General features: G+C 42.9%; 1 protein-coding gene across 11 annotated transcripts in view; it reads right to left on the bottom strand.

The window, feature by feature from the left end:
- The window catches only part of TCF20 (transcription factor 20), a 140826-nt gene that overhangs the window by 41178 nt on the left and 74276 nt on the right, over positions 1-25372 (bottom strand). For 9 of the 11 annotated variants that reach the window (XM_077783615.1, XM_077783618.1, XM_021552788.3 and 6 more), the window contains one exon: positions 451-6066. In XM_077783615.1, the coding sequence (XP_077639741.1) occupies positions 451-6066 (5616 nt within the window). Of the gene's footprint in view, positions 1-450; positions 6067-23323; positions 23342-24485; positions 24520-25372 lie in introns of those variants that run through there. The other 2 variants (XM_021552791.2, XM_021552794.2) reach the window with 2 other exon arrangements.

Below are 25372 nucleotides of genomic sequence, written 5' to 3'. Positions count from 1 at the left end.
TCTGTCATTTCCCCTCCCTCAATCCAATGTCTGATTACCCTTAATGAAATTTTTTGCCAATTGAACTAGAATTTTCATTGCTGCAATTTGTATCTGCTACCACTTCTCCTTTCACTCTATGACTCTAGAGCCCTAGAGAAAACGAAGTATCTAACATATATAAGATAGAAGGGCAAAGAGATCACTGTAGTAATGAGAAAGCCTTTGGACATCCAGAACTTTTACTCAGGTAATAAGCACCCAGCTTTTTCATGTCCAAAAACTCTTATCTGATCAGGTGTGGCAGAGATCTAAATGATGCCATCAAAAGGACATCACTTTTATTAAGAGTTTTATTAAAGATAAAAAATGTCTGTTTAAGACATGAGAAAAGAAAAAGGTAAAACAGTAGTCCAAGTGGTATGTATTTGCTAAAGAAAATAATTTTGTATAGAAAGGTTAGGTACTCACCATCTCTCTCGCAATCTCCACAGCTTCCTGCAGCCCATAGAGCCTGCCACAGACCAGGTAGATCCCATTGGCCCAGAGAATACAACCCTCATGGACCCAAAATTCATTGCTGTCAAGAGGTAGTTCAGGAATTTGTAACTCCAGCTCAGTGCCACCTTCTGAAGTGGGCATAGACGGTTTTGAGTCCAAAGGAGTCTTTTCACCACCACTGCCACCATCAGTGGTTGCTTTTTTACAAGAAGCTCCCCTTGAAAGTGACCGAGAGGCTCCGCTACAGTCCTCAGAGCGGTGCCGTCTCTTAAAGCGGGGATGAGCAGCCAGGCTTCTTTGTTCCTTCTGTTGTTGCTGTTCCTCCTCCTCTTCAGTATCTGTCTTGGAACCATTAGAAGCACTTTTGTGCCGTACCTTGACCTTGCTCTGCATTTCTGTGGCCCTCTTTGGAGGCGGATTCTTGGGCAAGGTAGCTGCATAATCCTGGGGGTAGAAAGGACCAAAGAGGTCACCCATGTTACGATAGCTGGCCCATTTGCCACACAGGCAGCAAACCAGATGCCCCAAGACAGAAGACTCCGTTACTACAGGGCCTTGCAGCATGAAAGTTGAGGTGGGCAGCACTTTGCTCTCCGCATTGCTAGGAGGGGGCGTTGAAGACCTCTGTCCTTTCCGACCCCTCACCAATTTGTTCTGCTCCTCTTCCTCCGCATTTATGATTGTGCACACAGCGCCTAATTCACACTTGTTTACCACATGAATATAAGGGAAAAAGGACTTATTCTTGGAGTCAGTTTTATCTACAGACTGGGTAGCATATTTAAGCTTGATCTCTGGTTCTTGAGGCTCCACAATTGGAGCAGCCCGTCTCGGCTTCCGCTTCCGTGGCTGTGCTGCAGGTTTTCGCCTCTCCCTCCTTTGCCTCTTGGGCTTTGGCTCACCAGCACCCACCGCTTCTGCAGGCTGTGATGGTGCTGGTGGGGGAGGCGGGGGCACAGGTAGCTGCTGCTGTTGCTGCTGCTTCTTCTGCTTGTTCACACTCCCAATTGGCCTCCCTTTCTTCTTTCCAGAGGGGAAATATCCCTTTGGAGGGAAACCATCTGGCTTGGGTGAAATGTTTGTCACATCTCCATCTTTTTCCTCAGACTTTGGATTTGGTTCAGAAATGAACACACTGGAAGGGGAAATTGTATTTGAGTCAGAAAAGGTCAGAGTTCCAGCTCCACTTACAGATCCATCAGACCTTCCCTGACCACTTGACTTCTGAGAAGGTGGTGGTGCTGCACTGGATCCTGCTCCCTCTTTGCCAATACTGGTGGTTTCAGGGACCTCTTTTTTGTTTTTATCATCCTCGCTGCTTTGCCACTCTTCTGAAGATCTTGGAACAGTTTTTTCACCTGTTGTATCCTGGCTTGCTGGCCCCACTTGATCTGATATCTCTCCTTTTCTTTTCTCAGCCTCTGGTCCATGTCCAGCCACATTTCCTCCTTCAGGCCCACTCTTGAGGGACAGGATGTCATCAAGAGTGACAGTATCTGGACCAGTTTCAGCACTGTTGGCAGAAACACTTCTCCTGATATTGGGAGATGTAATTTTCTGAACAATAGCTTCCAGTTTTAATCCTCGCCCCTTTCTTGGGGGAAGTATTTTGGTCTTCGCTGGGCTTGTGAGGGACACGGCAGGACAATTCCTATTATCAGGACTTGGCAGGTCCTTGAAGGAATCTCCCTTTGCAACTGACTTGCCAGCATCTTGGCTTTGAGATGAATGGGCATAGGAGTTGTATGCTTTATCAGCTCCTTCTTTTGCTGAAGTCATCAGTCGCCCTTTATCTTCACTGCCGCTGTTCTTCATATCATGTCTTTTGGTAGGGATAGGAGAGATGAAAGAACGGACCCTCCTCCTCATAATTAATGGGTTTTGCGGAGACTGGTCCTCCTGGCCAGGGAGCCTAAGCATAGCATTACTAGGCTTGGGCAAATCTGTAGATTCCTCTCGTCGATGCCCATCGCTTTCTTGAGGACAAAATCTTTTTTGGTTGGCTGCTCCAAGAGGGCCACTGCTTTTGGCAGGGGAAGTTTGCCGAGAGAGGTCCCAACCAGATTCATGATGCTGCAATTTCTGGCTGCCATGTTTCAGTTCGGTGCATTTGCTCTGAGTACTGTCACTCCCCATGACACAGCGCCCAGCTTCCTGGCTTCCAGTATCATGGTAAGAGCTACCTTGAAGGTACATCATTCCATCCTTGTCATTTTTTAAGGGACTCCTTACTCTTTCCAGAAACTGCTGTTGTCTTGGGCTCTTCCTTGCTCCTTCCTGCCTGTGCTGAGCTGCAGCAATCACACCCTGAGCAGCGCTGCTTGCCCAATCTTTGTATTCTTCTTGCTGTTGCTGGTATATCTGTCTCTTGTAATGATACTGGGAATTCAGACTCTGGCTGGGGTCACCAAAAGCATGAGGCCTAGCATTTGTGTGATATGCTGAAGCCAGAGATGGGCCTTCCGAATTCTGAGGGTAGACAGAATGCAAGGAACCCCTGCTAACTCTTTCAGATAGTGTCATGTGTGGGTTCATGTGATGCAGATCTGCCCCTGGACCTCTGCTTCTGCCGGGTGACATTTTCAGCTTATCAGCAAGATCCTGATATTGAGAGGGTGATTTACCCCTTCCAGTTCTGCCAGGTCCTCGTCTCATCTGTGTCGATCTGTTGTCCTGCTGGGGCATGTAGTCTGGAGCAGCATCAGAGACTGCAGCTCCAGGGCTGGCATTGCCTCGAAAAGATTCATGCTTGATGCCAGCAGGATGACAATGGTCTCCTGTTTTTTTATTGTTGAGACTAGCTGAGCTCTTTGATTGTTCAAAATCTTCTTCCTTTATTTGCCCACTGTGAGTTTTCATCTTTGTTTCCATGGATACTAAACCACCAGGGAGTATTACTGACTGGCTCAAGCCAGGGGCAAGACGTTCACTCCTTCCGCTTCTGGCCTCGGGACCCATGTGCCCTATGGGGTGAGGGCCAGGATCTCTTACAAGTTGCCTTAATGGAGATATGTCACAGATCACTGATCTCCTCTCTGAGAGTGCTCCTGCCTCATGGGCAGCAGACTGAGACTCCACATCGAACTTTCTAGCAATAGGGTAATCAGCTAAATTTATCTGCTTCATGTCTGGAGCTACACTGCTAGACTTCCTATCCCAGGGACCCCAGTGAGGGCCTTCCAGGAGAGACCCCATGCTTTTGTTCAAGAGGCCTCTATTGGTCAATTCATTGGTTTGACTAATTAAAACATTGGGTCTCATGGCTCCCTCCAAACTCCCCGCCATCCCAGAATGCTCCTGCGCATTCCTAGAATACCTTCTGTCTGGATGATGGTGGTACCCCTGTAAAACCTCCTGTAGGAGGCTAGGAAACTTCTCATTACGGCCTTTGCGCTCACTATGCCCTGGAAAATCCCCCTTTTCTTGACCAGATGGATACTGTGGAAAGCCACCAATACTTCTCTGTATACCAGGTGCTATATTATCCTTGTAGCTGTATCTTAAACTGCCAGGAGACTTGGAAGATTCTGTTCTTGCAGGAAAATTTGGCCCAACAACTGCATGACCAGGCTGGCTGTTCCCCTCCCCATTATGGTTAGTGTTATCGCCACTTTTGCTCCCTTTACCTCCTCCTTGAGTTTCTTGCTGAGTCCCCGCATGCCCAGCTTCTTTTGCTCCACTAGTGCTAGCTGGTGCCTGAGGGGCTGTGGAAGCATCATCTTGTGCAGGTTTATCTTGTCCACCTGACTTTTCTACTCTTCCTGTCATGGCTTCCCGGGAGACAATCACCCCAACAGCCTTTTCATTAACTTTTGGGGCATTTTCCACAGCCACCACAGCTTCCTTCCCATCAGGGGAGGCCACATCTTCCCTAGCTGCAGGACTGCTGTTGAGTTTTGATGGCTCATTCTGAGAGCCTTGTGCTGGTGAGGAGTTGGATCTCTCTAAATTACCCCCTTTGTAAGTGGTGTCTGAACTGGTGCTCTGGCCACTCAGCTGTCTCACCCTTTCCCCATGATCCTCTGAACTACTGGAACAGCCACCATCCAGAGACTCTGCCAAGGGAGACTTGAGTTGCTCTTCTGCCTGGGAGGAGCCTTCTGAGTTGGTGCAGCTGTCAGCCTTCTTGGAAGAGGATGATCTTTTGGAACTTTTTTTCTGAGGTGCCAAGGCATCCGAGAGCAGCATGTGCTGGACTGTGTTGGGAAGATTGGCAACTTGAGAACTTAGAGCACTCAGGCTGCTCAGTCCTGGATCTGTGAGCCTTTTTTCCTGCAGTCCTTCCAGTCCAAACCCCTTGAATCCACCCGCATGAGCATTGGGGCTTGGCATCATAGATGGTGTAGGACTAAGTTGAGGCATCATCTGCAGGATCCGGTTTCGAGAACCCATGGACATGTTGCCTTGCCCACACTGGAGATTTTCTCCACCTGGCATGAGGGGAGATGGGGTAGAGCTGCAGCTTGGAGACTGAACCACAGATGCAGCAGGCGATGGATTGGAGATTGGACTGAAGTTTTGGTGGAACTGCATCGGTGACCTTACAGGAACTTCAGTCTGGCTATACTGTCCCACTTGACTTTGAAGAGAGAGTTTGGTGGCAGCATTTGAATACTGCATTACATGCTGAGGTGGGTGCTGTTGCTGCTGCCCCTGCTGCCCACTTTGGGGCAGCTTAGATTGCTCAAAGCTTTTCATCGGTTGAGTTTGAAAGCTGTAGTTTGACTGGGTCCCATAGGCCTGCGCATTGGAACCCACAGCATGGCCTTCATATTGCGACCCAGAATTCACATTGTAGCTTCCATCATAATTCTGTCCTGACTGGCCAAAACGCTGTGGGGAAGGGAAAGAGGAGGAGGAGGATGACGAAGGTGGCTGATAATGTTGGCTGAACTGACCCACTCGTAACTGGTAGCCTGAAGCAGAGGAAGGCAGGGTGGATGGACGCTGCATTGGCTGCAAGTGTGAGGTGCTAGAAGCAGACTGGCTGGAAGCCTGGGGTAAAGGCTGATGAGATTGATAGATCTGCTGTCTCAGCTGCTGCACCTGCTGCTGCTGGCTAGAAGCCTGCTGCTGATACTGGGCACTCCCTGGAGAAAAAGGACCAGTATAATCCTGTTGATAGTGGGATACACCCCCAAGGGTCGAGTGTTGTGTTTGGAACTGGCCCACATGTCCCTCACTCCCATACTGACTCCCAAAGCTACTCCCTTGAGGGGGCCCATAGCTCTGTACTGGTCCAGAAGGCCTGCGCTGAGGCGGCTGCTGCCCTCCTGACACCACTGGATCTTTGTTGGCAGCCATATAGTAAAACTCTCCTGCTTCTTTTCTGAAACCTTGGTAGCTCTGATGGCCAGAGCTCTCACCAGGCATTGCTGTAGAGGCTCCTGTTGCTCCACGACGTCCACTGCCAGCACTTCCTCCAAAGCTCTGGAACATCTGGGCCTGCTGGCGGGGGCTGAACTCTTCCAGTCGGGATGAAGTATGCACTTCCTGCGGGTAGCTCTGCTGGTTTCCGTGATAACTACTTTGCTCCCGAAAGGACTGCATGCTGTTCAGCAGCAGAGCAGTAGCTCGAAAGCCCTCCTAAATATGGAGAAAAAGAGAGGGGAAAAAAAAGGTATAATATGTTTCCCAGTCGCACCAATACCCCACTCAATTTCCCAGCTTCAACAACAATTAAAATTTAGTATTTCTCTTCTACTTCCTGGTACATCAATGTTTAACCCCTTGTCTTGCAACCTGCCAATCTTCCAGGTAATGCAGGCCAGTAGCCTACTACCAGCTGGAGTGCATTTCCAGCATTAATATTTCCCATCATCATTTACTAATGTGCTTTTGTGCCCCTGAAGAGAGAAACTTCCAACAATATTTGCAAAGCAGAGTAATCCTCACCATCCAGCTATTCCCTATAGCTAATACTGGGAGTAATCCAAGTATTTTGCTATCATGCTTAAAGACGTGACAAGAACCCTGCAATGCTTTCAAACCACCCTTGGATTTACCACAGGAATGATAGCCAAGATCCATGTTTCACACTGGGAAGATCTCTATAAGCAAACACTCAAGATACAATTGCCCAAAGCTCAAACCAAGATAACCCAATGACAGGATCTACGTGAGCGTGTGAAAGAGCTGGCACCAGCATACTCAATGCTCAGATCCCAAGTAATTCCAGTGACACTCCTAAGTGAAAACCAACACAAGTCAACACATTGCATTTTCTCCCCCAGCCATCTGCTTTGTTTTACAGGATGGAAAGTTGAAACAAGTTCACTCTATTTGAGCAAAACAGTCTACAACTTCATTCCTCAGGACTTTTATCTTACCTTGAATGAAACAAAACTGATAACATTTGCCAGTCAGAATATCTATTTTGGAATACCATGCATGATCATCTACACTTATATAAGCAACTCATAAGTAAACAAACTCCAGGAAAGCTCTTCTCTGTATTTCAACATCTTATTCAGTATGTGGAATTATGACTCACCCTCAAAGACTGGACCACAACTTCTGAATTGTTTGGGGACCCTGACTAGTCCCTCTACAAAAGCCTGCCACATTACAAGATGAATTAAGAAAAGTACAGAAATTAACAAGTATGTGCCTTTAAACACCAAAACCAAAGAAAATAAACAAAACCAACCAAACAAAATAAAACTCCCAAGCTAACAGATGACATAAGCATTTAATGTCTGAAACACCTTGTGGTTTTCTCTTCCTGAAAAAAAATATGGATAAAGCCACCTGAAAAGACTCCTTCCTTGAAAGAATGTTTAGACAATGCTCACACTTTTCCAGGAAACAGAACTCCAACTCCTTAGATTGGAGACTTCCTGGAAAACTTGCCTGCGTTATGTTTTCATATTAAGCCATGCTTTGTGTTTGCCATGTTCAGCTGAACCCATTTAGAATGAATTTCTAGCTTTGTACTTAAATTTTGTTCAAGTAGATCACCAAACTCATAAGAAAACCCCGGCACAAAATGAGATGTAGGCAAGATTTGGCATTCAGTTCTTTTCCCATCTGCCTACCAAAGTTATTTTTTTTACTAACATGTATGTTATCTACAGAAGACTCCATCACTGGAGTCTTTAATTTTCTACTATCTGTGTGTGTAGGCTACAGAATACACAGGCACAAAACCACCCCATAGTACTGCTATCTCTTCAGGCCCTTTCCTCTAACTCAAAGGCCTCTTTGTGTTGCAGCTTTGGTTCATGCAGATTGATGCACATAATAATATTACTAGAATCAAAAGGGAACTGTCAAATTGTTAATAATGCAAATTCTGTCTCTCTTCTTCTAGGGAGTCAATTTTACTGCTGTTTTAATCTTATATTTTGAGTGTCATAAGAGAGATCTGCTGTTCTGCTGAACTTCCACTTTTTTAGCATTTTAAAGACTACATATATCACATGAATAACACTTCTATGAATGCCACATTGTGCCAATCTGTCCAGTTCAGGCTTATTATGGATAAACTCCTTTTTCTGAATCATTGCTTTTGATGTTTCCTTAGTTTGAAGCTCTAGCCCTTTTGGGGTAGGACTAAAATTGGGGATACCTAAGGCAAGTTTCTTTATTTTTTTGTGACTTGCTGTTAAGGCAAAAAAAAATGAGGGAGGAAAAAAAGGAAAAAAACATACATAGAAGAAAGTTATCAAGCTAAATGTAAGAGAACATCTATTGCAACTGGCAGATGTTAAAAGCAGCTTCTCTAGATAAGCAGTGTGGGGCTCTGCAACCAGCAATGGTCACATGCCATGGAGACTGCGTGCACACCCTGGCTACCACATGCTCGGCATCCATCCTCTTTTCATGAAAGCAACATTTCCATCCTCTCACAGGCTCAGTCTCCCACAGAATCTCAGGCTCAATTTTTAAATATGACTTTACCAAAGCTTACTTTGCATAGCCTGGAAAAGATCTCAGGAAGCCTCTTCTGCATTACATAATACAAAAACTTTAATCTCTGAATGATATTCCTTCTTTGTAATGCTACCAACAGGCTTGAAAAACTGCTATGTTTTCAAGCTAATGTATGTTAACAATGCTGGCAAACATTCTTAAGACTTGTTCACTATTAGAAAAGAGTAATTTTAATTATATAATTAATAGAAATAGTACAAGATGCTGTAAAATGCTCTTAAGAACAGAGATACAGTAAAGGTCAACCAAGGCACAAATTCTTACTCTCCATAATCTCATGTAATCATTTAACATTTATTTAGTCCAGAAGCTATATATGCTAACTCAAAACAGGGAGAACGTATTTTTCTGCTTCAATTTATTTTATTTTTTCCAATCTTGGAATTTACCCTGACAAACAAATAAGAAGTTTTTATCAGGACAACACTTGCTTTCAGTATTTCACAAGGAGCCTAACTTGAGTAACATATTCAGTAAAATAGCTCCCTAAAAGAAAAAAGGCATTTCATTAATAACAGGAGTAAAAAAGGGACGTGCTCTGACCCATTACATCACTGATAACTTGAGACATATTAGCACATTTCCTGTCATTAACGTGCTAAAAATACAGAACTATTACAATTACTACTGAAATAGCCTTTCTTAATAGTAACAGCCCTGTAAAGTGCTTTTAAGTGCTACACTCTGAGCAAAACCACTGAGAATAATCCCCTGGACAAGTCTTGTTAATAAAATACATTCAGATAGATAAGGCCTTCAAAGTCTACCCCCATCCACATGCAAAAAAAGGGTCTATTTTATTATTTTTTTACTAGAAGGCTTTAAAGAAAACACTTTCAGCTGCTATATACTCCCCCTCATGCATGATCTCAAGAGGACAAAGCAGCATTGCCAACTATAGACTACAACATAATCATATAAAACTCTGTAATGCCGGTGGTACACACCCATAATGCCATCCCCAGCAGAAGGGACACAGTCCTGCCTCCAAACAAGTGTTTTGTTAACAGACACAAATTACACACATTTACAGTTCTTTCCAACACACACAATATGCAAAGTCTTCGTTTATTCAAAGGGAAGGTAAGAGCCTGGCATAGCTTTAACTACTCCAGTATCACACCTACACTCTTGCTACACGTGCATGCAGCTCCCTCAATAAAGCTGCATGACTTTCAAGTATTTATAGCCTGTAGCTGTAGAGCCATCTAAGCACATCCATCTAGACGCTGCAGACTACACTCACCAGGCTAAGCGGTTTCACTTTGCTCCAACACATTCATTTCTCCCCCAACAGCCCAGTAATCAAAATTTGCCTTCAACCTGGCAGGAACAAAGGAAGCATATTACAAGCTTGTGTGGCTGATAAAAAACAGCCTCACTTACGGAATCACTGCACAGAAGTCTTGACTAGAAAGAAGCCATAAGTCCTCTTACCCAAATTTCAGACTTATTTGTGAACTATATGAAGTTACTTCAAGCACTATATCAATTTAACTTCTTCATGTGAACTTATTTTTAAGCACAATGCAGATTTTCTATCCTGTTTGATCATGTGAAACAGCCTCACAGAACTTTGTTAACATAGGAGTTCCTCAAAATGCAAAGCTACCTTGCTGTGCGCAAGATTATCCAATGCTAGTCAATGTAAGCATCTTTCAATGCTGTGTGTGTATCAGTGCCCCCAACCAGTGCTGATTAGCAGAACTCATCAGTAATCCCACATCAAGATTACTCTGTGAAATGATCTTCTGCAATATACCATGCTAGGCTTTAAATCTTTACAACTCTTTTTGTCCTGATTATCAAAGACTGGACAAATAACAGGACAGCTGCCCGGATCTCCCCACATAACACTGATGACAACATAGTAATGCATCACTACAGACAGCTCACAACAAGTGAACTAAAAACCAAAATACTGTGCGGACACACCTAATTCTTGACTATAAGCCTGTAAAGGAGCAAATGAAACCACCATCAGCCCATTCAGTAGGACATAAGTGAGGTCTTTCCGCTTTGTTAAATTTTCTTTAGATTTGGGTTGACTACCATCATCCATCTGTGCAGAGAAGTCTCAGGCAGCAGTCAAATGCAACGTATCTTTAGTGCTCTGTCAAAAGCCTCTCACTTCCTAGCATGCTTATCAGGAAATAAAAAGCATTTACAGGCAGGCGATGAACAGTAAGACCATGTTTTCCATAGGTCAAAATATACAATAAGAAGTTGGGAGGGTTATAGAGCATCCACGTTTCTGATTAAAATAGACTCACTTGCTAAATGCTGTGCAAGTGACAGAGATATATGTAAGTTTGCAGCCATTTCTTGCCACAACTCATACAAAATGCAAAAATCACTATTTTTTGTCCTTCCTTATTCTATCTTCTTAAACTAGCAGAGAACACACATAACCAAAGCAATCTCAAAAGCCAGAACCTGAGTACGAGCAACTCAGGAGTATATTTTGTAAGAAATAATGCCCATGCTCCAAATTCAGCTAGAAATAAAGGAAAATAGGATTTCCAAGTACTGAGTACCATTTCTATTGTCAAGGCCAAGTTGCTAACACCCATTTCTGCAGGTACAGAGTTATTATCTGCACACCTGATCAATGGCTGGGAATAGAATGACCTTGGTTCAGTTTTGGAGGAACACTGCTGCTTTTAAGAAAAGGCATATCAGCCACCTATGCTACAAGAAGATGAATTCAAAGATCAAACTTAAGACTACATTTAACATAGTAACAGATATAACTCATTTCTTCTACATTTGATGCCTTTTTAAAAGAAAAAGGAGAATAATTAAGACTTGTTTTCAACATCAGGTGTGCTATAGAAGTAAACCAAGACAGTCAGCCCTTCAAACAGTCACCAGTTTGTCCATGCAGTAACATTCACTGCTCAGTTCTTTCAGAAAGTCATGTTTCTGATATTACTCACCACCACATTTCTAGAGAAAACTGAAGTCAGATCTGGCTCTCACCAAGCCATCATGATATACTTTGTCAAACAAACCTTACACCACTCAAAGCTGAAACAGGATACAGGTAATTACCACGGAGAGCGCCAGACCCTATGGAAGTAGCTAAACTGAAGTATCTTGTGAAGTAGACAAAAATGAAATTAAACCCAGAATACTGCACTAATAGAAACCGAATTTTATAATTCTAAAAAATCACAGCATGTCTTAGAAACCGTTATATAGTGGTTACACATGCTTAAGTGCCTATTAATAACACATGTTAGCAACATGTCTTGCAAATCAGTGGTAATACTGGTCTTGACAAAAAAAAAACTACACCAAAACTTAATTTTGTCATTCCTAGTGAAAACTTTTATCAAAAAATTCCTCAAATGAACTACAGCTTGGCCAAGTGTAACTAGCTTCTATCATCTCACAGATATGCTATGCCTTCTTTATCAAAATGTCTGTACAGCTTTTCAGAAAGTCAGTATGTATGAGCTTAAATCCAAACAATTAAGGAAATGGTTCTCACAGAATGGGTGAGGAACAGATGAGCGTGGCAGAAGGAGCACAGTGAGCTTTGTCAGTTGAGAGGGGAATGCTCTGGAGATTACTGTGCTAGATAAAATCTACATTCACATCTTTTTCATATATTTCTTTAAGTGACCACAGAAAAAGTCCAACCACAATAAGCCTGAGTCAGTGTACCTTCCTGTCTCACAGGGGAGATGTGAGCAGACATATTCAGAGCATTCATCTGCTATAATAAAAGACATCATGTAAACAGACCACAACAAAAAATAATCAAATTTTGCATGTGGCTATTACTTGGCTGCTGCTTTCTTCCCTCATATCCAAAATATTTTTGTAAAAAAAACATTTGTATAACACAAAATCAGAAATACACAGATTTTTTTGCATCTGCAAGTTTTCCTTACTCACTAAATGAAAAAAACTAAAATGCCATTACCAGTTTAGCTTTGCACTTTCAGTGTACTGTTAAATACATATTCCTAAACATGAAGAAAGAAAAATTTGACAAGAACAACTTCTGTTGTAAGCCAGTATTTAAGTTGTAGTACTATGAAAACATGTATTTCTAGAAATATAACAAATGATCAAAGTTCAGCAGAATTTTGGCTGATGGTATGTATCTGATTTTATTATTATGCCATTGGTTCTCAGTCTCAATCAACAGCACAGATGCACTTAAATAGCTTACAAAAAAATCTACCAACCTCTTGTTGAAAGTTATCCATCCAAATTTTTAACAGACACTGCTGTTTTAATAAGAATCTATGCCAATCAGTCAGATTCCATTTTATGTCAAAGACTAAAACAACAATTTCGGATCAACGTATAGGGTCAGTCTTCTCTAGCCCAGTTGAAGAGATCCAGCCATCTCTATGGTGCTAACACAGCCAAGTCAGATCAGGGAAGTGATACAGTCAAGAAAATTCTGTGAGGGAGAAAAGCCATTTCTGACCTGACAGATCCATTCACTGTATCATTACACAAACATCTGTACCAGCAAAACAGACACAGCAGGAACTGTTTTAAGTGGCATGGCTACTGAAGGGCACTTGAAATCAGGAGCTCGTATTTAAAAGGCTCTTGGTCTTTACACTGTAGTTGAACTACCCTTCCTAATACCAAAATAAAAATAATACTGAACCCTCAGCTCATCTCTTTTTTTTTTTTTTCTCTAAGCTGCAGATCACCTGATTGCACATCCTAATCCACCTCACTGGTCCTCCAAAAATTCTGGCAATTCATCACTTCATTACATACCTCTTATTGCAAATTGACCTGTGTCCATACCCCCTACATCTTCAAGCAGTCAAACACGGTATCTGCTCTGGCAGTACAGCAAAATCTGAACATCCACTTCAAGAACCACTTCTGATCTGCTCCTCCTCAGACATGCAAGACAGGAAGCTCAGCAGAGGCATCACAGCTCTCACTAAACCTTCACCTTTCAGTTACAAAACAATGAAAAGGAGATGTCAATTATTAATTGCAAGAGGAAAACAGTAAAGTGCAAGCAGTGTTGTCAGGTTCTATCTGCCCAAGCTCCCACTTTCTGTGCAGAAATTTACCTAGTATCTAAAACACTCAGAACTACACAGTGGAGGAAATAAAAGCCCACCATCCTAACACATTATTTTTAATTAACTTCTATCATTTTTCATACTAAGCTGTAGCCCCAGCCTTGATGACAAGTTGCTAAGATGAATACTTATAAGGGTCATATTAAATAGTACATGTAAAGTGTCTGTCTTTTCTATTCAACATAGTCTATACAATTAAATATTTTTATTCTTTTTTTACAAAGTCTGATGCAATGAGCCCGTAACTAACTCTTGGGAACTCCTGAAGGCAAATGAAGTAAATTGACATAAAACCTGTATCAGTTATGTGCAAGTATTATTACAATAGAGGCTATGCATTGTACACAAGATTTATATCCATTGATTAGGGTAAAACCATTGTTGAAGATAATACCACCTATTTACATTGTAGACAGTAACATTAAAATCAGGTAGAAACAGAACCTTAATCCATCTAAACTAACAAATGAAAGAATTACTGTTCAATTGCAGAAAAGCTGTACTCAAATTTATTGATAAGTTTTGTTCCTCTAAGGTAAGACAAAAATTTTAGCTTTAACACTTTCAATTTTCACTAGCCAAGGTTATCATTCTTCCTATTAATTCAGCACTTCACATCCCTAAACCAATGCAGATTTAAGAGGAATTTGAGTGTGGAAGATCTACAACTACTACTGCTATGGCACACTTTAAAAGAAAATACAGTGAAGATCATGTCAAGTTTACCGATTAAAAAAAAAATTGAGAGAAACCTTATTTTTCCCAAACATAAGAACTGTTTGAACTTGTCTCAAATTTAAAACAAAATTTACAACCTATGTCCTCTAAATTCTTTGCTCATTTCTCCATACTTTAGATTCCACAGCATCTGTCTCATGTTGAAGCCACAAACTGAAGCAGATACATCCTTACAGTAAGCTTTGTCTTCTGAGACTAACAGGGAGTGACTAAGACTACAGCCATACTTACTTGGAGACAGGAAAAACAGTTCAGATTAATACAAAATAACTTTATACATTTAAATAATTCAACAAAGAGACTACTTCAGAGATAGGACTATTTTAAGGAGGACTTACCCCTTCCCATCTACCCATCCCCACCCTGCAGGCTTTCTTTGAAATTTTCAGATTGGACCAGTTTCTTGAACTACCTCATCATGGATTCCCACTGTAGCTCCACTGGCATAACCAACAGACAGATGAGAAGATGTGGGAGAAGGCAGCACAAAACAATGTTGGAGCAAACAGCTCAGAACTCACTCCTGAGGGCTATACTTAGCCTTGGCCTAAAGCACTTAAATTGGCTCGCTCTCACCAGCTCCCCCACTGAGTCAAAACCTTTCAGAAGCAATCTTTCTATGTCAACTTTATGCAGTAAAAAAGTTATTAAACTCCTAACACACCTCAGTTAGAAGTCTGAAAAATCTAGGTTTTAAACTCAAGCCATTGTAACAAACAAAATGCACACTTCCAAGTTTTGTTGCCACAGCCAAAGGCAAGGAATGCCAACAGCACTCAGACCACACCACAGGTACAAAATTAACTCTAATGAGCATAAGGAGTTCAGAGAAATTAACAACCTACAATTAGAGAACTTCTCACAACCAGGCTTTAAAGCCTTCTCCTTCCCTAGAGGATTTCTGTATCACCACAGTGATAAGTGTCAGGGGTGTTCGAAGCTGGAAAGCTGACAAAGCTCCCACTGCATGTATTCCATGTCATAACCTAGAGGGTATACTCTTAAGGAAGTCAGCAGTTGAAAGAGAAGGGATGAATCCAAAACCGGAGCAGAAAAAAAAGTCTCTGTAAATACTGATTAGTGGAGAATAACAAGGATACTGCACTCGGAGCATACGTTTTGGAAATGCTAGAGTTAACATTTGAAAGTTAAGAGGTAGTTTAGATGGTTCACTACTCTCAGAATCAGTCCCATCATTCTCTTAAACTTAAGTTCTCAAGCTCCTGCAGTCATTCATCTTGTACACCAGGGAGGAGAGAAAAAACAAAACCAGAAGACTCCATTGTTTCTGTCTCCACCTATCTCCTCTCACAAGGAGGCTAAATAAAGAGGTACAATTAACATAAACCATACACGATGGATAACCTATAACCATTTCACTTGCCAACTTCACCATTTCATTTGCCAGCTTCTAATGCTAATGTAGTCCTAGCGCTCTAGTACAAGAAAAGGAGGACTAGATCTCTTTTCACCCCTGCTCTAAAACATCCCAACTTTCTGTGAAAAAATGAAGTTTGCTACCTTGTTTCAGCCAGAAAGATGGCAACTAAATGACTTTCACCTTAAGAATTGTTCCTGATTTAATTCTTCAAGTCCTGTTAACCAACTGACCAAAAGGACCTTACTCCTTAGCTTAATCCATTAAGGAAATTTACACACAGAGCCAAAATTCAGTGAGTAAACACAGACCAACAAAGTCTTTATAAACATTACAGTTCTGTGGATAAGCAAAGAAGTTTATTTCCTAATTCCTCCTCCTCCCTTCTACTTTTAGGAATTCCCTAATGCTGTTTCTCATTGAGCTAAGAGATGTGCTTTCACTGGTAAGTTTGACCCAGGTTTACAGAAGTTTTATTCTTCCACCAGCTTTAACAGGGTTTTGACTATGCTGCAAAGTATACATATAATTAACCTCTTCTCCTCTCCTTGCTATTTTCAGTAGCTCTGTTATATATACACTCCCATTTGGTTTTCCATAAATTCTACCTTTCAAACATAAAACAAGCTGTATTCATGCAAGGCAAAAAGACAAGGAAACAAAATGAACACGCAACAAGTAAAATTTCTATATCCTAATTGCAGGATACTACCATCATTGAAATAAAAATCTACTCAACCAAGCAACTCGCAAGCAAGAACAGTTTTGTCTCCGATAACCAGAATACGAGAAATATCTAAAACAGAAAAGGTGAAAGACACCAAATGTAGAAAAGTACACAGAACAAAAGGAAAAAAGGCCAGAATGCAAGAATCCCTTCTCTCCAAAGTAAAAATTATATTAGTTGAAGTCAGAACTGCAAAGGTGCAGAATACCACACTGCAATGGACCCCCTACTCACCACCAAAACCAGTATCCTACCATAGCTAGCAAAAAAACAATTCTGCAGCAGAGTTCTCTTTATGCACTCTCAGAGTAATATGGGATGAAATGTTTTTCATTAAAATGCAGTGATTTAGAAGGAAGGGAGATAACAGCACAGTTCAGTTTTCTCGTGCAAAATAAAAAGTGTCACTTTGGAGCAATTCTCAGTTATGCGCCTGCTACTTCCACTCTCCAACACTACAGAAAAGAATCTGCCACTCACTCAGCAATGCCCTGCAATACAAAGACAATATGCTACCTCCTTCTGTAACAATTTTACCCAACTCATTTAATTTACTGCCTGCTAAGTATCTATTATTATTTTATTTATCAAGACCTAGCCGAAAGACTAGTGTAGTAGTAGTACTATGTAGTAGTACACACAAGGTATGGTCAGGATCAAGAGTATCAGAAAATTAGATGTACACATCTCATGATAAAATGCTGGAGAAGGGAGAAGAAAAACCTCCCCAGTCTCCACATATGAAGTGAAATAGAGGAAACTTATAGTGGGCAAACCAACTTACACAACATGACAGAACACTGTTGAATTCATTCTTTTTCCCCTGAATGCAAGATGAGAAACAAAAGGGAAAGACATGGTTTATAGTAACATGGAATTTACTGGGTTGTAAAAGACCTTTAAGATTACCAAATCCAACGCCTCTAATAGAACTGACAAAGCCACCATAAAACCATGTCCTTAACCACAACATCTACACATATTTTTAAATACCTCCAGAGATGGCAACTCTACCACATTGCTGGAGAACCTGTTCAAATGTTTGACTTCTTCAGATAAAATATACTTCTTAATATTAAATCTAAACGTTCCCTGGCACAATTGAGGCCATGTCCTCCTGTCCTATTGCTTGTTACTTGGGAGAAGAGACTGAACTATACTTGGCTACAGCCTCCTTTCAGGTAGTGTAGAGAGTGATAAGGTCTTCCCCAAGTTTCCTTTTCTCCAGGTTAAACAATCCCAGCTTCCTCAGCTGCTCCTCCTAAGATCTGTGCTCCAGACCCTTCACCAGCTCCATTGCCTTCCTCTGGATGTGCTGCAGTGCCTCCCTGTCCTTTTTGTAATGAGGGGCTCAAAGCTGGACACAGGAGTCAAGGTGCCTCACAAGTGTACAGGGGCTGGCCACACTATATCTGATAGGAGCCATATTGCCACTTGCCTTTTTGGCCACCTGGGCACACACACTGGCTCGTGCTCAACTGCTGTCAATCCACTGGGCCGCTTTCCAGCCACTCCACCCCCAGTCTGCAGCACTCCATAGGTTCTGCTGCAACCTAAGTGCAGGACCTGTCACTTGGCCTTGCTGAACCTCATACCACTGGCCCTGGTCCACCAACCCAGTCTGACCAAATCCCCCTGCAGAGCTTTCCTGTGCTCTACCAGATCAACACTCGTGCGCAGCTTGGTGTCATCTGCAAACTGACTGAGGGGGCACTCAGTTCCCTCACCCAGATCATCAGTAAAGACATTAAACAGGATTGCCTCCAGCACAGAGCCCTGGGGAACACAACTCGTGACTGGCTGCTAGCTGGATACAACTCTATTCCTCACCACTCTGAGACTGGCCATTCAGACAACCTTCACCCAGCAAACAGGGTGCAGCCCAGGAGCAGACAGTTTGTCCAGAAGAATGCCAGGGAAACACTATCAAAAGCTTCACTAAGGCTCAGCTAGGCAATATCCACAGCCTTTCCTTCATTTACTAAGCAGGTTACCTTGTTGCAGAAGGGGATCAGTTGGTCAAGTAGGACTTGACCTTCCAAAACACAAGCTCACTAGACCTGGTTGAACCGTAAGTGCCACATGGCACTTAAGGTCTGTTCCATGACATTCCTTGGTGGCACAGAGGTCAGGCTGACAGACCTGTAGACCCCTAGATCCTTCCAGTCCTTACTGTAGATGGCCACCAGATTTGCCAGCTTCTAATCACCTGGGACCTCCCCAGGTAGCTGGGACTACTGATGGAAAGCAGCTCAGGGAACACTTCTGCCAAGTCCATCAGTACCCATAAGTGGTGTAGCAGGGTCACTGACCATTTTCCTTTGGATTACAGGAGCTTCTTTCTTCTCCTCATCCTTGTCTTCCAACTCTGGGGACTGGATGCCCTGGGAACAACTGGTCTTACTATTATACATACTGAGGCAAAAAAGGCATTAAGCACCTCAGTAATGTCCTCATTCTTTGTCACTTTGTTTCCCTGCACATCCAATAAAGGATTCTCTTTGGCCCTCCTTCATGTTGTAGAAACATTTTTATTGTCTTTCATGGCAGCAACCAGACTATATTCTAGTTAGGTTTTGGACTTCTAATTTTCTTTCTGTGTAGCCTCCCAACATCCTTGTAATCATCATTGTTTAATGCCCCTTGTTTCAAAGGTTGTCTCTTTTTTATTTTCCCCAAGTTCCAGCCAAAGCTCTCTGTTCAGACAAACCAGGGTTCCCTGCTGGCTTATCTTTCAGCACATGGTGACAGCCTACTCCTGCACTTGTAATATTTCCTTCTTAAAGAAGTCCAACCTTTGCCCTCCAGGAATGCCTTCCAAGGGGCTCTGTCAACCAGGCTCCTGAACAGGCCAGACTCCCTGCTCTCTGGAAGCCTGACATGGAAGCTCTGCTGACTCTCCTCCTTACTTCCCCAAGAACTGAAAACTATCCTTGCATGATCACTCTGCCCAGGATGTTCTCTGACCATCACATCACCCAACAATCCTTCTCTGTTCACAAACCACAGGTCCAGCAGGTGCCTTCCCTAGTTTTCCACCTCATCATTTGTGTCAGGGGACACTCTCCAGGAACCTCCCAGACTGTTTCTGCCCTGATGTTTTGTATTTCCAGCAGAAAACATAATGCTAATCACACTGCATGCCCTACATTTATCATATAACCATTTATGTTAATTTTTTTAAAATCACATATAGCACTTCCACTATTCCAGAACACATAGAAAACACTGTTAAATCCCAGGGAAATTCAAGTGTATCCAGTGACATGACCAAAGGTAACAGCACACTGCAGATATCTAACTGAGTGCTGATTAACAACATTTCATTATGGTGTACGAAGGTTTATGCCTATTCTGGCAAGTATGACAGCACATATTTTTCTTTCAGCTACTAAGTTTTAGGTATGTTTTTCCCAGTCATTAGTGATGCTGTATATGGGCACAAGTCACCCAGCTCTGCTAATACCAAGTCTTCAGATCAGTTAAAAGCTATTAAAAGGACACTTTACAGCATCTAATTTTACAAGGGAAGTGATATGAACAACACTTCCAATAAACTGTAGTAAAACTTCTAGCATAGCAGCTCCCTATACAATTTCTAGCTAAGTACTGAGCTCTTACCAGAGCTTATCAGAGGGTTCTGTTTAGGATTTGCAATTTACTAGCAATTAGATGACTGAGTTCATACTAGTAAAATACTACAAAATAAGTCATCATATTCCAGCACAGAATATGCAATGAATTCCATACACAGTTATAGGTATGAATGCAGGCATGCTGTGTGTTTGTAATGAAGAGGTAGGGGAAAAGAAAACTATTTTCCTAGCTTTTTTTCTATTTGTTGCATCACAATTCAGGCAAGAAATAACAGCCTTCCCAAAGAGAGAACAGGTCAAATCTCAAGGGACTCAACCCAGGGCTCCTCGACAAAGAACCTGGTAACACTTTTTCCCCTCTTCCAATATCACCACAGGTTACAAAGACCGTGCTAAAAGAGAAATACAAAAAGCACTGGAAAAAACACAAGCTTATTCACTGTCACCAGGCTGAACTGAAAAGAGGATGCTTGCACTTTTGGCTACCACTGCTTAGCTCCATTCTTGAGGAATCACTGGTAAGGGGCAAGAAGAAACAGGAGTCTTACTGCAAGATCACCACTCTGTTGTAACCAAAACTGGAAATTTGACTGCTTGTGCTGCTGTTCGTGAAGGCAGCAAGAAGTTCAAGAGTTGGTAAAATGCAATTATACTTTTTTGTCTTCAAAGGCAAACAGGCAGCAAAGCACAGAACATCCAGAGCAGATCTTATCCTCCAACAGGGCCAAACAGAATCCACTGCTGACTACATGTCAGTCTTGATTTTTGAGTCTTTGGGTCTTGCTTTTTATTTTTGTCCTTTTCTGTTCTTAAAATGAAAGGAAACTCATGTACATGCATAATAAAGAATGCCAGATGCTTTGCCAATTGACGCCAAGCAAATGAATATATATCTTAGTGGTAAGCACCACTGGAAAGGCTTAGCTGAAGCAATCAAGGAGTGGTGCAGCCAGACACCAGTGCGATACAGATGCACAGTAGTGCTGTACTTGGCTGAAGACATCTTCAATTTTCCCAGTTCAGTCAAGACTCGTCAGGAATGGGACCCGGGCAATAAGAGTAACTGAACCACCTGTTTTTTTTCCTTTTTATAAGTAAGAAAGGTTTGATAGGAAGATAATTGTACATCAGGATCTCATTACAAGAATAGCCTCTCCTGCATTATTTTAGAGAAGTATACACCTCTGCTTACACTATGTTTGTGTTCTCTTTCAGTAACACTAAATGCTTTTCTATAATAAAGAAAATACTACATAGTATATCAACACTATGAGAAGTGGGTTTAAACACTTAAGACTGCCTCTATTTTTGATTTTAGAAGTACAAAACTAAACCAAAAATTAAAATGTTATTTTGAAAGAGATTTCACCAAAAGCAGTCAATAAAAAAATCTTTTGATATCAAACTGCAGTTTTAATTTCTTGAATGGGAAGAGTTGATTGGTCTCAGTCCAGTCTCCACCAAGAAATCAGTTAGTTGGCTCTTCAGAAACTGCCATACATAATGTTTCCCATTTCAGAGGCCAACCATGGGATTAAGTAATACAAATTCTCACACAGCCAGTTAAGGTACACTCTGAAGTCTGAGAAGCCAGCACTGCCAAAACCGCTACTAAATCTTTGTAACTTATAAGAATTCAGGTTCCCAAAACATGAGTGTAATACCTTTTTTAAGTACAAAACATAACTGAACAAGGTATGAAAAAATAAACACATGCTTTAATTAAAAAGCTATCCCACTCAAATGAAGATCTGGCATGCCCTGTGTCAAAAGGCAAGATATGCATAAACCAGCTATAAACTCTTAAATATCCTTATCTCAAATTATAGAGAAGCCAAGGAAGCAGCATGAAATTATTCAAGTTCATTACATATTATGCCCTCACTCCAGATAGCAGCATGCCAAGCTGGTAGAATAGCAACAGGACATGTGCACTGCAACTCTTAGGAAGGAACCCTTCCAAGAGCAGCATTATTGCCATTTCACTGTGCCCAATGGGTGGGTGAGTTAAACGTGACCTAAAGAGGGACAAAAGAGGTGTGCAATTATTTTATTTTTAACATTGTCTTAAGAGCCCAAAAAGGTTGTCTTTGCACACATTTCCACAACAGGAAGTGGGAGAGGGAAAAAAACCTCAAAATACTATACATTCCACTCTTTGTCCTACAAACTTCATACATGTATCAATCATAGACAGAACCATTAAAATTGTTATTACTTACACTCTGAGTACCCTTTAAAACATAGGGAGCAGGTTACTAACAGACTATTTCTTCAGCTGGAGATTAAGGAAGCTTCTGACAATAAAAAGAGGTCTCCTTTACAACTAATACACAAATAAGTTTTCTTCCATTTAAATAACCTTCATTTCTTACTTATGTATTATACAAACAGATTTACCCCTTTAATAAAAATTCACTTCAGGCTATTTTTACATAGCATTAATAACGAAGAAAAAAAACTACAACAAAACCAAAATTCCTGATCTCCTATCAAAGTCACAAATGATGAAGCTGCCCCTACAGCTTTCATGTAGGGAACCATGCTTAACCTGCTCCAGGCTGCAAAGGTATATGAAAGTATACATTTCAGCAAAAACCCATGTTTCATCAAGCCCAAAACCTCCAAAAACTGATTTCTAGGTCAAAATGCACACAATTCTACTAGAAAGGATGCTAACAGACTTAAAGCCAAGTAGTCCGAAGAATACCAAACCAGCAAAAAAAGTCCAGGAATTTCCCCCTAGAAATTTAAACCTAACAATACAAAGCCCAAAAGCTATCCCAAAACGACAAGATTTAAGAGAGTACAACAGGAAAGCAGCATTTTTTATATAAAAAGTGTTGTCATACTTTCACTCAAATGGCACAGTAACTTGCTTGTTAATTTAACCAGAATACACAATATGCATTTCATGCACCAGCAATTTACAGAAATGAGGAATGACTATCCTCCTCTCCTTGTAGCATTAACAAAGTTTAGGCAACAGACGACTGAGCAAATAAATCTTTTTCCTTTTCTTAATAGTAATTCTCTCTGCAGTATACTAATGCAGCTGCCTTTTTAAATGCCAGTAGAACCTAGTATTAAAATTAAATAATACAGCTTCAAACAACTCAAAATGAAATAACATGGAATCCTATTTAAAGATATGGATTTAAAGGAAAAAAAAATAATCAAACAAAAACCCAATCAGAAAAATTTCAGCCAAATTAAAACTCAAATAACGGTGCTAAAAATTGCCTATCACATACACTTAACCAAATGCACTTGGTTAGGCTACATAATACCCATCGATAAGCCTCAAAAACAAGCTAATCTGACAAATGAAGTTAGAAAATGTGCAAAATAAATCAGCTCTTCTTGAACTGAGTTCAGCCAATGTGCTACAAACCTAATCCAGAAGCTGCTGCATCTCCATCATCCAGTCACTTCACTGTTCTAGAAAATCTGAGTAGAGGTGATCCAGCTGCTCCATGCACATCTATTGGTCAGGAAGCACTCTAAAAAAATCATACTCTCCAAAGAATTACCCATGCACGCAGCAACAGATGGCAACAAGTGACACAGACATGAGTAGCTTTCAAAATGCTAACCTAAACACAGAAAGCTCTGAAACTCAATCCCCTCACAGGTGTACCTCTTATTTTTCTTTTGTTTTCAAAGGAAGACTTAAGAAACACGAAATGGTACAGAAAGCAATGCTGCAACTTAATCAAACTATCTGTCCTTTTAAGGAAGGAAAAGACAGCATATACAAGAAGTAAAGGATTCTGGTGGAGCCAAATCTACCCATAGAGACAATCACTTGTTGATTGAAACACAAATGCGCTCGTATTTTCAGGTTAGTAACAGAGCTCCACTACCATTAGGCAGCTCTGATACATAGGCTAGAACACTCATGTTACATAACTTTCTCTTACTCCTTCCCTCAAGGCAGGAAAAATAACTTCCAACTGCAACCCTAAACACAACTTCCAGCAAGGTAAGCACCATTAAGAAAAAACAAACTGATCTTCATAGCAGCCCGAACGCATTATATCCTGATAAGCGACGGCTACGTTGAACCTCCAAAAAGCAGAGAGGCACTACGAACCTCAAGCATTCCCAACACAGCCTGCCTACCGACTACAATCTGAGCACTGTGCATCCATCTTCTCCAGCAGTTCGAATCGTTTATCTCTTCAACGAAAACACCAAATCCCACAAAAACTTCTCAATTCTTGTAAAAAAACATTCTTCCCGGACAGGAAAACAGGTGGGCACCCCACCAGGTAGCACGAGGGCGTCTTCGAACACACGTAAACAAACATTTTTTTCTTTAAAGAAAAAATTATTTTAAAAGGGGGGAGGGGGAAGGAGAAGGTTAAACTTCCCAGGAACCCTTTCACAAGCCCCCTCGTACCCAGCGCTCGCCCTCCAACTCACGGCTGAGACCCTCACATCCCCTCCCACACGCCCAGGCGACCTCGGCTTCCCCCGCCAGGAGCTCACACTCCCTCCCCAGGCCTCCCACACACGCCGACACAGCCCGGGCGAGCACGGCCTCCCCTTACCTGAGACCCCCCCCGCCGCCGTGCCCGGCGCCCTCCGCCGCGGCGGGCGGGGCGGGCGGGGCGGGGGCGGCTCAGCAGCCGGGGCGGCGGGGCCGGGGGGCGGGCGGGGGCGCGGGGGCGTCCGGCGCCATCCTCCTCCCCTCACTCACACCTCACACACACACACAGGAAATAACACGGGGTCACCTGACCCCCGGCAGCCAATGGCGGCGGGCGGCGGTGGAGCCAGCGCGCGCGCCAGCGGGAACGGCGGCGCGAGGCGGCGGGTCCCGGCCGCGAGAGGGAGGGATGGAGGGGAGGGGGAGCGCGTGCGCGCGCGCCCCCGCGAGCAGGGACGTGCCTTCGCGCGCCCGCGCGCGGAGGTGGGCGGGGGGGGGGGGGGGGCGCGTGAGGGAGCCACCGCCCCTCCCACCACCACGCTCCCGCTTAAAGGAGCCGCGCGCCAGCACCCCCCCTCCACGTCCCGCGCGCTCGGAGCACGTGGGCGAGGCGCGCCCGGGGCGCGTGCTGCACCGCCCCGCCCCTGCGCCGGGCACCGGGACTCCCGGCCGCGGCTCCGCGCCCCCCTCCGCCCCTCTGGGCAGGCACCGGGGCAGCTCACGTTTCCCTCTCCTCGTAAATCAATACCGCCTCTCTCCACCCCCCCGCCACCCTCACCCCCCCCTCAAGTCATTTTAAGAACCGGCTTTGCTCCGTTTGCCCACTTGTCTCCGCCCGGCCTCCCCGCCAGGCACAGCGCGTACGGCCCGGAGCCCTGGAGCACACCTCGAGGCGGCACTCGGACCGTACGCCGGGGCTGGGCGGGCCCCGTATCGGAGGTGCCTCGGCGGAGGCGCGGGGATCTCAGGAAACAACATGGAGGCGGCAGTGCCCGGGCTCTTCTGCCC

The sequence above is a fragment of the Lonchura striata genome, chromosome 5 (assembly GCF_046129695.1).
Source record: "Lonchura striata isolate bLonStr1 chromosome 5, bLonStr1.mat, whole genome shotgun sequence".
NCBI classification, from domain to species: Eukaryota; Metazoa; Chordata; class Aves; order Passeriformes; family Estrildidae; genus Lonchura; species Lonchura striata.
The sequence above is the reverse complement of the archived record's forward strand: the minus strand, read 5'-3'. Positions and strand labels throughout refer to the sequence as shown.